We start from the raw sequence: 12,181 nt of genomic DNA, 5'->3' as shown, positions 1-12,181 counted from the left end.
TAGGTTATCTGTGTGCTGTGATTAAAGCATTATATTGATTTCAACTTATTTATAATGTTTTTAATTTTATAATAAAATATTTATTATGGATTGTTTAATTAGAGTGATGATAATATTTTGAAATTTGGAATATGAAATATTTTAATGGGTGAGCCCATGTGGTTTTTTAACGTTTCAACCTTACAATTAGCTTGTTACCCTGGCCATGTGGTTTTAATACTTTGTTTGTTGCCTTGTCGGAAATAATTTGAAGTTTTTCAAGGTCTCAAATTTCCGACAGAACCCACCATATTTCTCTATATATCTGAAACCCTATCGCGTGCTTTGCAATCGACTCCGATAATGGCCAACAGTAACCTCCCTCGAAGAATCATCAAGGTTCGTTCTCATTCCCTTCTTTCATTTTCTCTTTTCGCTTTCTTTCGTTCCTTACAAAAACCAAACATCACCCTCTTCCTTATTATAGTGTCCGAAGAGTATGTTCTCAATGAAGAACTGTGTACTCAATTTTGGGTCAATTCCAAAATTCTATCTTTTTCACTTTACCTTGCTTAAATTCATCTGCGATGAAGAGGAAAATATGGAAGTTTTTTAATTTAAATTTTGATTTTTGTCAATGTTTTGATTACTTTTTTCCTATATAAACAGGAAACGCAGCGTCTTCTTAGTGAGCCAGGTAAACTTTTAGATCTTATTCTCAATTTCTCATATTTGCTTTATTGGTTATTTGAAATTACTTTGTTATTTTACTGCTTTTGAAGCTTCCCATTTGTTGAACTGTTACTGGTTTTGATATTATGATCTGGTGATGCAGCACCTGGGATTAGTGCTTCCCCTTCAGAAGACAATATGCGATATTTCAATGTGATGATCCTTGGGCCTACCCAGTCACCTTATGAAGGTAGTGATGAGCTCAACAACATGATTTAGACCTTAAAGTACTTAATTATAAGTTTTCTTTGACACTAGAATAAACTCCCATTTCAAGAGGATGAGCTTAGCGCAGCCATAAGGTTGCTGCTTAGTGACCGTGAGGCCCCAGTTCGAATCCTGGAAACGGCTTTCCGTTTGTGGAGGTACATCTAACCTCCCTAGACTCCACTAAGTGGGAGCCTCATGTATTGAGCCTTCTTTTTTGCCATTCTTGTGCATAAGTAATATGGTTTATACTAGCTGTGTAGGTTCATTTGCATTAGATCAAATGGAAAAACTAAGTTTTTGCTTGTTTTCTATAAGCTATTGTTGAGGACTTGCCTTGTCCTTGGGATAAGGCAGCAGCCCCTGAAGTTCTAAACCTATTTTTTATACCCTAAAAAAGAATGCAAATTCAGGAGTCTGCTTTGTCTGCCTGCATCTCTCTATTATTAGCTTTTTCATCAGTTATCTTGCTGCAAAGATTAGAACCTTTGGTTTTTAAGATCATGATCATGTTTATTCTCCTCATTCATTCTGCACTTTTGTGCTTCCTTGTTTTTACAATATCTTGAATGTTGAACCACGTCTCCTTCCAAAATAATATACAAGGGAAGTGATTATGAAATTGTAGATTGTTTGATGAGAAGAGGTATTTTTCCTTAAGTTGCCTAGATTTCGATAATGATCGTATTCACGTTATTAAGTAAATCATTAAAGCTTCTTTGTATGGTTGTCCTGACATGGAAATACTTTCTTGGATTGTTATTATTTCTCGATTTTATGTTTGGAAGTTCAGGAAGTGACAAATATTGTCTTATTTACTATGAATAGCATGGTATTGATATATTAATTTTTTGAAGGTTATAAATCTTCTCATGTCTTCAATAATATGTATGCTTTCTTGTTTGTATTAATAGGAGGAGTGTTCAAGTTGGAACTATTTTTGCCAGAGGAGTATCCTATGGCTGCTCCAAAGGTAATTAATTTAATTTGTTTTTTTCCATGGACATCATGGTATTCTTTTGGTGTCAACATTGTGCTGAAATCTAATGCCCCTAAAAGAGATGAAACTATAGGTTATAAAACATCTCGACTCTACAATTGCCTATAGTTTAAGATGTTTAACAACTTTTTGGGTATTTGTGATCTAATACACCTTCTAAGTATAATGGGATAAGATCCCAATGCAATTAATGGTATACCTTTTGCTCCATTTATCTTTTCCTTCACGCCTTCCTTTGTGAAACTTATATCATGTGATATAGTGTTTGTGGAATGCGATGGGATAAAAATTATGTCCAATTGGTCAGACTTAATTGGGATATTTCAATTGGATTGAAGGCCTAGAGGCGTGAAGTTTGGCTTTAGTTCATGAGATGAATTAGAATACGTGTTATTCACATCAACCATCCAAGAGTTGCATATGATGCAATTGGGAAGTGTTGCCCGTGTATGTTCAGGACGAATTTCCAAGATCAGTATAGGAACTTGAGGATTATTCTTAAACACGAGAAAAATATGTATGTTCTAGAGCAGCCTATACCTGAGCCACCTACTCGAAGTGTCCCTCGCACTTAAATATATGCTCATAAGAGGCATCAAGATGATGCTTTGGGTACCGGTTCTTTCATGCTAGTTGACATGAACTCTGAACATCAGAGGCGATATGAAAACATTGTTGCTTACAATATGATTATGCACCTTAAGATGCTCTATGAGAGTCGGTACGACATGGGATGTATGAAGTTTCAAAGGCACTGTTTCAGTTCAAACTGGCAGAAGGTAACCCTGTCGGAACTCATGTACTCCAAATGATTAGTTATATTGAGAACCTCAAAAGGTTGGATTTTCCGTTCTGTAGTTACTAAGCTTAAATCATCTGGATTTTACTTTCTATCAAAGTGCTTGGTTTCATTAAGAATGAAAGCTTGTGTCCAAGAAGGTTAGTGGGAGAAGCAATAATCTTTTTGATGTTATATGTAGAGAATATACTACTCATGGAGAATGAAATTGCAACCTAACAATCCACAAAGGCTTGGCTAGGGAAAAGTTTTCCCTTGAAGAACTTGGGTGATATATTGAGTACAAGGAGATGGACCAGGGAGATTGTCTGACTTAAGTTGGAGTACATATATCGACCAAAATATTAAAACAATTTAGTATGCAAGAGTCTGAGAAAGGTTGTTTACCTATGTCGCAATGTACAAGTCTGTCTAAGGCTCAATGTCCTTTCACACAAAATGAATAGGATAACATGAACAAGATTCCATATACATCTACAATTTATGTCATGTTATGTACTTGTCTAGATGTCTTATATGCATTGAGCACGACGAACATACATCAATTAGATCCCGGTGAATGTCAATTGCTATCCAGAACATCCTGAAGTACTTGAGAAGGATTATGGATATACGTTTAGTATATGGAGGGGAAGGGGGTTGGTTTTAAATGGTTCACTGATACTAATTTCTTGTCCAAAGGGGATGACTCTAGTTCACAATCAAGTTTTTTGTTTTGCTAGAATGGTTGGTTTATAAGGTTGAAGAGTTTAAAGCAATACAATGTAGTCGTTATGCTAGAAGTTGAGTTTACTACTGCCTCTACTTGTGGAAAGGAGGTTCTTTGGATCAGAAAGTTCATTGAACTTGATTTTATGGACCTAATGGACGTCAATTGTGATGACATGGGCAATTGCACAAGTGATCCAAACATATATTTAAGTGCTTCCAAGCTCATTCATGAGACCATTAGTTGAGGGATTTGACGATATGCATAATAATACTAGATAACATTGCTAACCCACTAACAAAACCTCTTTGCAAAGAAGACTCGTGATGGTCGTGCTAGGTCTTTTGGTATTAGATACGTGAGTATTTGGCTTTATTGCAAATGGGAGATTGTTAGTATGTGCCCTATAGACCAACACAACTGACTTGGTAAGAGCTTAGAACTGATTTCAATTATTAAATATAATGTCCCTTTTATTTCCTATGAAAACTACATCTTGCCTCCATAAATCCGGGTCTCTTCAGCTCATAGAATACGATCCTACGGGTCTTCTATGTATAATTGGGAGTTGGAATTGTTTGACATGGTTCTTTTGGTCTCTTTTCCTTTTTGTAGAATCATTTATTTATTGTGTTCCTTGTCTCAAAATTGTGTGATTTATCAGTTTCTTATGTTATTATATAATTATGGTTTAGTTCTGACTTCTGACAATGATGATTCCTTCTTAATGTTGAATGCTACATTTTTCACATTTTCCAGCAATTCCTGATTTGAAAGTGCATTCCTTTTTACAGGTCAGGTTTCTGACAAAAATATATCATCCGAACATTGATAAGGTGCATTTTGCTTCCCCTACATTCTCATTTCTTCTCAATAGTTAATCTTTCTCTTAAAAGTTGTTCATTTCAGCTTGGTAGGATATGTCTTGATATTCTAAAAGATAAGTGGAGCCCTGCCCTTCAGATTCGCACTGTTCTTTTGAGGTATCTTTACTTGTCATCTTTTAGTCTACTAGATTTACTTGTTCTCTTTGACCTATTTAGCTCCTGAAGAAATGGGACAAAGCAAATAGTCATTGATGTTACTGTCTTGATGTTTATGTTGAATTTGCCTAAATCATTTTACGAAACATATATAGGTAAAATGGTAAATACAGATAGCGTCTATGAAGATTCAAAAGTCTGAAAAAAAAATATTTCATTAGTTATCTTTGCTGATATGGAAGAATTTCTCATTTGGTTTGGTAAATCTTTCCTTGGGAAAATGTAAGATTTGTTTGTGGATTTTAGACTCTTGGTTCATTTTATGTGTTAGTCTTTTTGGTCCGGGCAAAAAGAATGCCACACATTGAGGAAAATGGTGCTGGGCTAGTCAATGTGAACTATATAATTACACTCTCTTAATTGTGATTGCATTACTATGTACTGATAATATGAATTTATTTGCACTCTTCTAGCATTCAAGCTCTTTTGAGTGCCCCAAACCCAGATGACCCACTTTCGGAGAATGTTGCCAAGCATTGGAAATCTAATGAGGCCGAGGCTGTTGAAACAGGTATCTTTTCTGCATATATGATTTATTATATCCAAAAGTAGCTGATAATGAGGGCATCAAACATGCTAAATCAACAGTTTATGCATATTCTCTTATTTAAAAGTGGCATTTGAAACTGCAGCCAAGGAATGGACCCGACTATATGCTAGTGGCGCCTGAGGTTTTCCTCAATCAACAGTAGCTGAAGTGTATGCTATTAACAATCAATTGAAAATAGAAACCTGGAGGAATTGTTGTTTGAACTATTGGAGTTAATATTCCTCTTAGCTTCCTGTTTTACCTGCTAATTAACATCTTCTCTTGAAAGCTACCTTATATTGGTACTTGTATGAATATGTGTTGAGCATTATCTGTCTCACAATTTAGAACATACTCAATCTTCAAATGCTGAGTCCTAATTTATTTGGGGCTCTAAACATCAAAAGCTAAACTGTGAATAAATTTTAGTTGCTCTCTTCACTTCAATGAATCTGTTTCTAGATATGTGTGAATTAGGGGTGGCAAAGCAATTCCCTTAACACAGACATTCTCTAAGTCTGTGCTTGCAGTGTTACACTATTTCAAAAACAAAAATAACATAGCCTCTGGTCGAATTCGATTCCATTTGGAACATGAAAGATTAATTTGGTCCCTCAAAATTTTCACTCGATTCCATTTGGTTCCTGGTTCCTAAAAATTTCACATGAGGTGTACAGCCATTTAGTACTTGTGCATTTGTAAGTGATGAATTGCAAATTAAGAAAATACAATGTTATGTTGTAGGGCTAAAGTAGAGATGAGGATATGTGAGAATTTGTTCTCCAAAATGGACCTCTTTGTTATGATTACTCCTTCCCATAGTTGTGCTAAACAAAGCTGTTTTGTACATACAAAACGTCATTTTAGTGGCTAAAGTCCAACCATCTACGACAAATTAACATCATTCTGATCTATAGACATATTGGAGAACTATGCTGATGCCATGCATCCAATAGAGAGAGAGAAAAAGAACTAACCAAAAAAAGAAAAGGACCCTCAAAATATCATGCTTATAGTTCAAACTAGACTAGACAATAGGTACAATTCTCTAAACCCCACATTATCTTATGCAAAGTGAATCTCAACCACAAGGTCTATATTTCTATTTTCTAGTTTAAGCTTGAATACGCCATTTCATGATGCTATTGGTATTGTAGCTTCATCCAAATTCCAAAGGTCCTTTTTGCCCATAACACATAACATAGGTTTGGAAGTAACCTTTTCGTATGCATTATTAAGCCTATTAGCCTAAGACATAAGAAGCCATAAGTCCATAACCAATTTTTCTCTGTTTCTTTTGTATCTTTTCATGATTTTTCTCTTTGCAGCCAACATTGTGGGCCATTTCTTACGTGTGTACATGTTGGTTTTGACGGTTGGACGCGCCCACATTCGCAATCTGACTTGATAGACATAAGTGTCCCCACATTGCAACACTAAACCGACATGGTGTTGGTCTAGTGGTAAGGTCCCACTGAATATCTAAGGTCGAATGTTTAATTCCTGAGAGCGATACTTGTTGGGAGGGGCAGTTATGAACCCCGAAAGAGATTAATTCCTTACACAAAAATGTGAGAAGATACTCTTAGTAGTACCAAAAATAACATTGCAACACTAGTTCAATCATAAATAAGTAACCACCATTCTCACTGCACTTTCCAGATACAAGTTTTATCTTCCCTCTTTTTGATTTTGATACTAGATCTCTTGTTTGGATTTCCGACTATGCTATAACTATGGTACAAACTTTAGGACAACAAATGCGACTCTAGTTATTATAACCGTAGGATGGACAAGTAACCCTTGACCTTAACTAATCACTTTTAATAGAAGTAAAAACTTTCTTTCAAAAGGACTTTAGCAGCATAAAACAAGCATGCTCTTGATCATTTTCTATATTGTTTTCTACCTAAACCAGGAATAGATTCAATGTGCTTCTAACCCTTCTTTATTTATTTTAGCATGACAAATCCTACTCCTATGGCTACCTTGAAACGCATGTTCAACTTTGAAATTGAAGGTGAGACAGGTTAAAAGCACCTACCTTCAACACAAGTTAACTCTATACAGTAATCACTTGGACCTACCATTTATTGTCTTTTGGTCATGGCCTTCTGAAGGGCCACGCCATAATTTGTACGCAGCTGGTTAAGGCCCACCAATGTGGGTGGAAGTTGCTATCACCACATATACAACAGTTAAAAATTACAGAGCAGAAAATTGCAGCACATCAAACAATAACTTTTTGGTGTCTTTTGGGAAGGTTGAGTGCTCCATTTCAAAGAGTGCAACATTCTTAAATGCCCACGTGAACATAACCCCTCTATCTGCAAAAGGCACTCTCTCTCAGTTTTATTCTTGTGCATCCTGGTAAATAGGTGTGCTAAAAGATAAGAGTTATGAATTGCATCAACCACCAAGTCCACTCCACTCTATTACAAAACTATCCTTCAACTAAAATTTTGCTCAGTGGTGACAAGCTCATCCTAAAAAAAGTGTGCTTGGGAGTGCATATGAGGAACCAAATCAGGTTTGCAATGTTATTACTCGAGTGCTGCCATTTTTAGATATTTGGTAAAATAAAAAACAGAATTACCTATGAGTTTAATGTCCAAACCTCAATTGAAGTTGGAATTTTTCACCTTGTTCATCAAAACTGACCTCAATTACCTATGAGTTTAGTGTCCAAACCTCAACTGAAGAATCAATTTTGACTTTGTTCATCAAAACTCAATCAGGGGTGTATTCAACTACTAAGCTATAATAATCCCTCTAAAATTGAATGAATCCAAATAATATTCATCCAATCAAAATAACTTTAAATATCCAAATGAAAAATACTTCACTAAAAACCCACTTTTGCAAAACTATATTCTGAACACTCACATAAGCAACCTCAACACCCGGCCATCATTTCCTTCCAATGCCAAATGCATTGATTCAGAATATAATGAAAACAGCAGGATATTATGATATAAGAACTTGTGGGAAAAAATGGGAAATTTTATTGATTAAATGGCTAAGAAAAAAATGATAATAACAATATATCCATCCTCACTTCACCAACCAAATCAGCACCCACCATTCATCCTATCTCCCTCAAAAGGCTCCTCGCATTTGGTATATGATCATCACACATATATACTTTGCACAGATCCTCCTCTACCAGCAGTCTAACCTCTCCCTTCTGCCTATACCTGTCTATCCAGTATCCACTAACCTTAAAAGCTAAAATAAACTGACAATTAAATCAAATTGTACAGACATAAAAGTGTTTCTTTTTCCTCCCCGGCCATAAGGAAATTAGGATAAGAACATGTGGCCTACATTAACAGAAAAGGAGAAAAGAAATGGGAAAGCTCGAAGGGACATGGAACCGGGGAGCAATGACGAACGAATGAATCAATATAAACTGCAAAAGGAACTAGAGTATCTCCGGGTTCCACTAGCACTGGCTGCTAACATGATTATTATCTGGTTCTGACTATGTTGCAGGTATTAAGGTGATCATTTTATGGTGGGATCAAATGACTGTACGAACTTCTGAGAGTTTAACGCCAACAGAGAAGTAATACAAGTCTTGAATTCTAAATGCTGTAGGGCTTAATGGAGTGTTCCAACATATCACGACCAGGGCATACAATTTCCTTCACTAGACTGCCATTTTTGTAGATCTTGAAGGTTGGTACAATCCTAACATTCTCAGCAGTTGCAACTGTTGGGTTTTCTTCAATATCCACCTTTGATCAAACATACAAAAGAAATTGCATCCATAAGGAAACTACCATATTGCTATCTTTTATCTCGAAATTAAATACCATGTAGACAAGGCAAAAACATGTATATTAAGATATCTACCTTGAGGAAGTTAATAGATGGATGGCGGCCACATAGTGTATCCACAAACGGTGATATTTGCTTGCATTGCAAGTTTGAGGGGGTTCGAAAATGGACAACAGAAACACCTATGAAATTATAGCTATATTAGAGTCGTAAAATAAAAAAGCTGACTATAAAATGAGTTGTAAAAGCCTCTCCTTAACCATTTTAATTACCTGATAAAGATATTGCAGCTCTAAACTGCTCCAGACTTGATATGGCCTCTACTTCACCACCAAATTTTAAATTATGTACTTCTTCCCCACGGGATTTCTTTAATGCAACAACTGCATGAAATAGAGCTTCAGCAACTTCATTGTCATCTGGAAGTTCTCTCCTTAAGTCCTCATAATCCTTTACTGCTTCTGCCCATCTTTCTAGCTGCATTTTAGAGAAAGAGATCACGGTGCTTATCTTTGAGTTTGACAATATATATTATATAGTATCACAAATATTAATAGATCAATTTACCTTGATATTTGATGCAGCCCTTCGAAGAAGGGCTTTTTTGTAATTTGGTTGGATACGTAAAGCTTGATTGGAGTCTTCAATTGATCTTTCCCATTCTCCAAGCTTAAACCAACATGCTGCTCTGTTGCAATAAAGAACAGAGTTTGAAGGGTCAAGCCTCAAACCTTCACCATATGCTGAGCATGCCTCGGTGAATCTTTCTGATTTGAAAAGATCATTGCCACGCACTCGAGCTCTTGCCACCATCCTTACATTGTTGAGCAAAACTGCAACTTCAACATTCCGGGGATCAATCTGACTAGCTTTCTCAGCAGCTGCAACTGCATTCTCAAACCTGCAATACATCCATCATCCATTCTTCAACAGAAACCTTTGTCAGCTTAGATTTCTGATGAAGCTTACAGTTTTCTGAACTCACCTTCCAAAAGCCATGTCAATCTGTGCTCTAACAAAGTAGCAATAAGCTTCGGAAAGCATCCCAAAAAATCTTGCCTGCGATAGGGAAATGGTATGTGATTCCCATTTGGGAATATGTAAAAAACTTGAATCCGCATCATCAATTTGGTGCAGCTTCAAAAACGCTTCTGCTCTACACATAAAGAGCTGTAAATTCAACTTCCACATAGTTAAGACATGTTTTTTTACTTTTCAGACACGCATAACATCTCAACTAAGATATGAATATTTTTAAAAAATAAAACAACTACCTGAATAGAAGAGTCGGCTCCATTAGCAATAGCAGCATCAACTTCCCTCAGAACACTTTTCCACTCTCTTATCCTCCGCATATCTACACATTTGCTAATATGCTTTTCCACTATTTGTAACTTCTGCAACTCAAAAGGATCTGGCTGCAACCCGCGATAACATAAGTGCTTCCTAGCATTCTCTACTTGTCCTAACCTGTGAAATTAATGGCATACCACATATTATGTAAAGCAACTGTGAAATAAAAATTCTACCACTTAACTTTCATACAATGCCATCCCATATATGATGTAAAGCAATGAATCTAAATCAATATCAATATACATAACAAAATGAAATCCAGGCACATAAAATCCAAATAACTAAGAAACTTGAGTTTCAATTTAAAATTAGTGTAAAACAGAAAAATCAACCAACATCCAAGAGAATTGAAATCACTAATGCTGATTGAGTTAGAATACATGGTAACTCTTATTCACCTGAGAAAAAGAGTAGCCAAACGGTGATGTGCCCTTCCATAATTATGATCCAACCTCACAGCCTCCTCACACTCCCTCACTGCCTCTCCCAACCTTCCTAAACCGGTCAATGCCGCGGCCCGGTTGCTCCGATAGGCGGCATTCGACGGAGACAATGCAATTGCTCGATCATACAAAGACAATGCCTCTGAAAAATGACCCCTCTTATACTGTTCATTCCCTGCTCTCTTCACTTCTTCTGGATCCACACTCTCCACTCCTCTCTTCACTGATTCACTACCACTGACCCTCACATTTGGAACACCGTCTCCGCCTTTGCTGCCACTTTTGCCGCCGCCCCGCATTATGCTTCCGTGGCCGTAATTCCCCGTGCCGGTGCCCAAAACATCAGGCCTGGAGCTCCGGATAGCCGATGCCGCTGTCATGCTGGATTTAAGAACCCTGCCGGAGGGGCATATGTTTCCGGCGGGAAGTACATTCAACGGCGGCGAATTTACAGCGGAGGAAGAGGATGACTGAGATCTTTGAATTTGACCAGAATATATCAACGGCTGCGATGAACCCGAACCCGAATCGGATCTTGAACCTGATTTAAAGCTTCGGTGACCATTTCCGGCAGCCGCGGTAGGACTATTGTTCTCGCTGGAACCGGAAAGCTCGCCGGAATCGGATCTCTTCGTAATCGGGTTATGTCCGGTTCGACCAGAAACCGAACCAGATGAACCGGAACTGCTGCTACTGGTGGCGGGTGCGGTTGCACTACGGTGGTGGCGAGTCCGCAATGGCGAAACAGGTGAAGCGAGATGGAGCTCTCGGAAATCGGGTTTGTTAGCCTCGCAACTGAGTGAGTCACGGAAGCGGTTACTGAGTGAACCGAGACCTAACTCGGAAACAGATTTATCGGAATGTGACATTTTATTTCTTATCAGTGACGAAAGAAAACAAAAGGGTAGCTTAAAAACTCAACCTTTCTCGATTTCTCTTTGTATCAGCAGCAATGGCAGTGAAAATGGAGTAGTAGAAGAGAGAGAAAGAAGAGAGAGAAAGTGATGGAGGTGGATCTCGTGATATATAAAAGGAGGAAGGTGGGTGAATTAATTCGTAGAGAGAGAGAGTAAATAGAAAACAAAAGCTTCTATTTTTTAGAGAGAGAGAATGGGTGAGCTGGCTTGACACTAGTGTGTACTGTGCAAAGAGACAGACAGAAAGAAAGAAAAGACATGTGAGAGTCACTCATTCTCTCACTTTGAGTTACACCCAAAGCTAAAATTTACATAGCTTAATATAATAGTGCTGTTGAGTACTCTCTTACATTTTAGAATGATGAAAAGATTAAAAATTCTATTTTTTATGAATGATATTTATTAGGAATTACATTTGTATAGGGTTTTCTTACTTGGATACTATTGGCATTATAAAAAACTAGTTACTTCATTTATTTTAAATGATAATTTGGTTAATTCTGATTTAAATATAATGTGTTGGTTCAATTGTATAAGATCTCACTAAATTCTCACGCTGATAAAAAAGTTAAGGGTTTGATTCTTGAAAACAAAACTTGTTAAGAATGAATAGTCATAAACCACAGAATGAATTAATTCTTTACTCAAAAGAATGATAGACACCCTTGAAAATACTAAAAAAAA

The 12,181-nt window shown here is 36.9% G+C and overlaps 2 protein-coding genes across 2 annotated transcripts; one reads left to right on the top strand and one right to left on the bottom strand.

The window, feature by feature from the left end:
• Positions 257-5,445, top strand: LOC109363283 (ubiquitin-conjugating enzyme E2 35). The gene is made up of 8 exons (XM_019609497.1): positions 257-378; positions 649-676; positions 815-901; positions 1,833-1,891; positions 4,221-4,262; positions 4,336-4,409; positions 4,883-4,980; positions 5,102-5,445. Exons 1-8 carry the CDS (start codon positions 343-345, stop codon positions 5,137-5,139), a joined length of 462 nt encoding a protein of 153 aa, XP_019465042.1. The 5' UTR covers positions 257-342; the 3' UTR covers positions 5,140-5,445.
• LOC109325545 (TPR repeat-containing thioredoxin TTL1-like) lies at positions 7,987-11,453 on the bottom strand. The gene is made up of 7 exons (XM_019557968.1): positions 10,536-11,453; positions 10,056-10,251; positions 9,767-9,951; positions 9,349-9,682; positions 9,054-9,258; positions 8,857-8,963; positions 7,987-8,738 (listed from the first exon to the last, which is right to left on the bottom strand). The coding sequence occupies exons 1-7, from the start codon at positions 11,447-11,449 to the stop codon at positions 8,586-8,588; spliced, it is 2,094 nt and encodes a 697-aa protein (XP_019413513.1). The 5' UTR covers positions 11,450-11,453; the 3' UTR covers positions 7,987-8,585.

This window comes from Lupinus angustifolius, chromosome LG13, assembly GCF_001865875.1.
Source record: "Lupinus angustifolius cultivar Tanjil chromosome LG13, LupAngTanjil_v1.0, whole genome shotgun sequence".
NCBI classification, from domain to species: domain Eukaryota; kingdom Viridiplantae; phylum Streptophyta; class Magnoliopsida; order Fabales; family Fabaceae; genus Lupinus; species Lupinus angustifolius.
This window is presented reverse-complemented; position numbering and strand designations above follow the sequence as displayed.

Bases quoted from the DNA above. Each gene is read 5' to 3' on its own strand.
- LOC109363283 (XM_019609497.1), top strand. From the start codon at position 343: ATGGCCAACAGTAACCTCCCTCGAAGAATCATCAAG. The intron at 677-814 runs GTAAACTTTTAG...CTGGTGATGCAG, and splicing joins GCGTCTTCTTAGTGAGCCAG to CACCTGGGATTAGTGCTTCC. The intron at 4,410-4,882 runs GTATCTTTACTT...GCACTCTTCTAG, and splicing joins ATTCGCACTGTTCTTTTGAG to CATTCAAGCTCTTTTGAGTG.
- LOC109325545 (XM_019557968.1), bottom strand. From the start codon at position 11,449: ATGTCACATTCCGATAAATCTGTTTCCGAGTTAGGTCTCGGTTCACTC. The intron at 9,952-10,055 runs GTAGTTGTTTTA...TTGAATTTACAG, and splicing joins GAGCCGACTCTTCTATTCAG to CTCTTTATGTGTAGAGCAGA. The intron at 9,259-9,348 runs GTAAATTGATCT...TCTAAAATGCAG, and splicing joins GGGCTGCATCAAATATCAAG to CTAGAAAGATGGGCAGAAGC.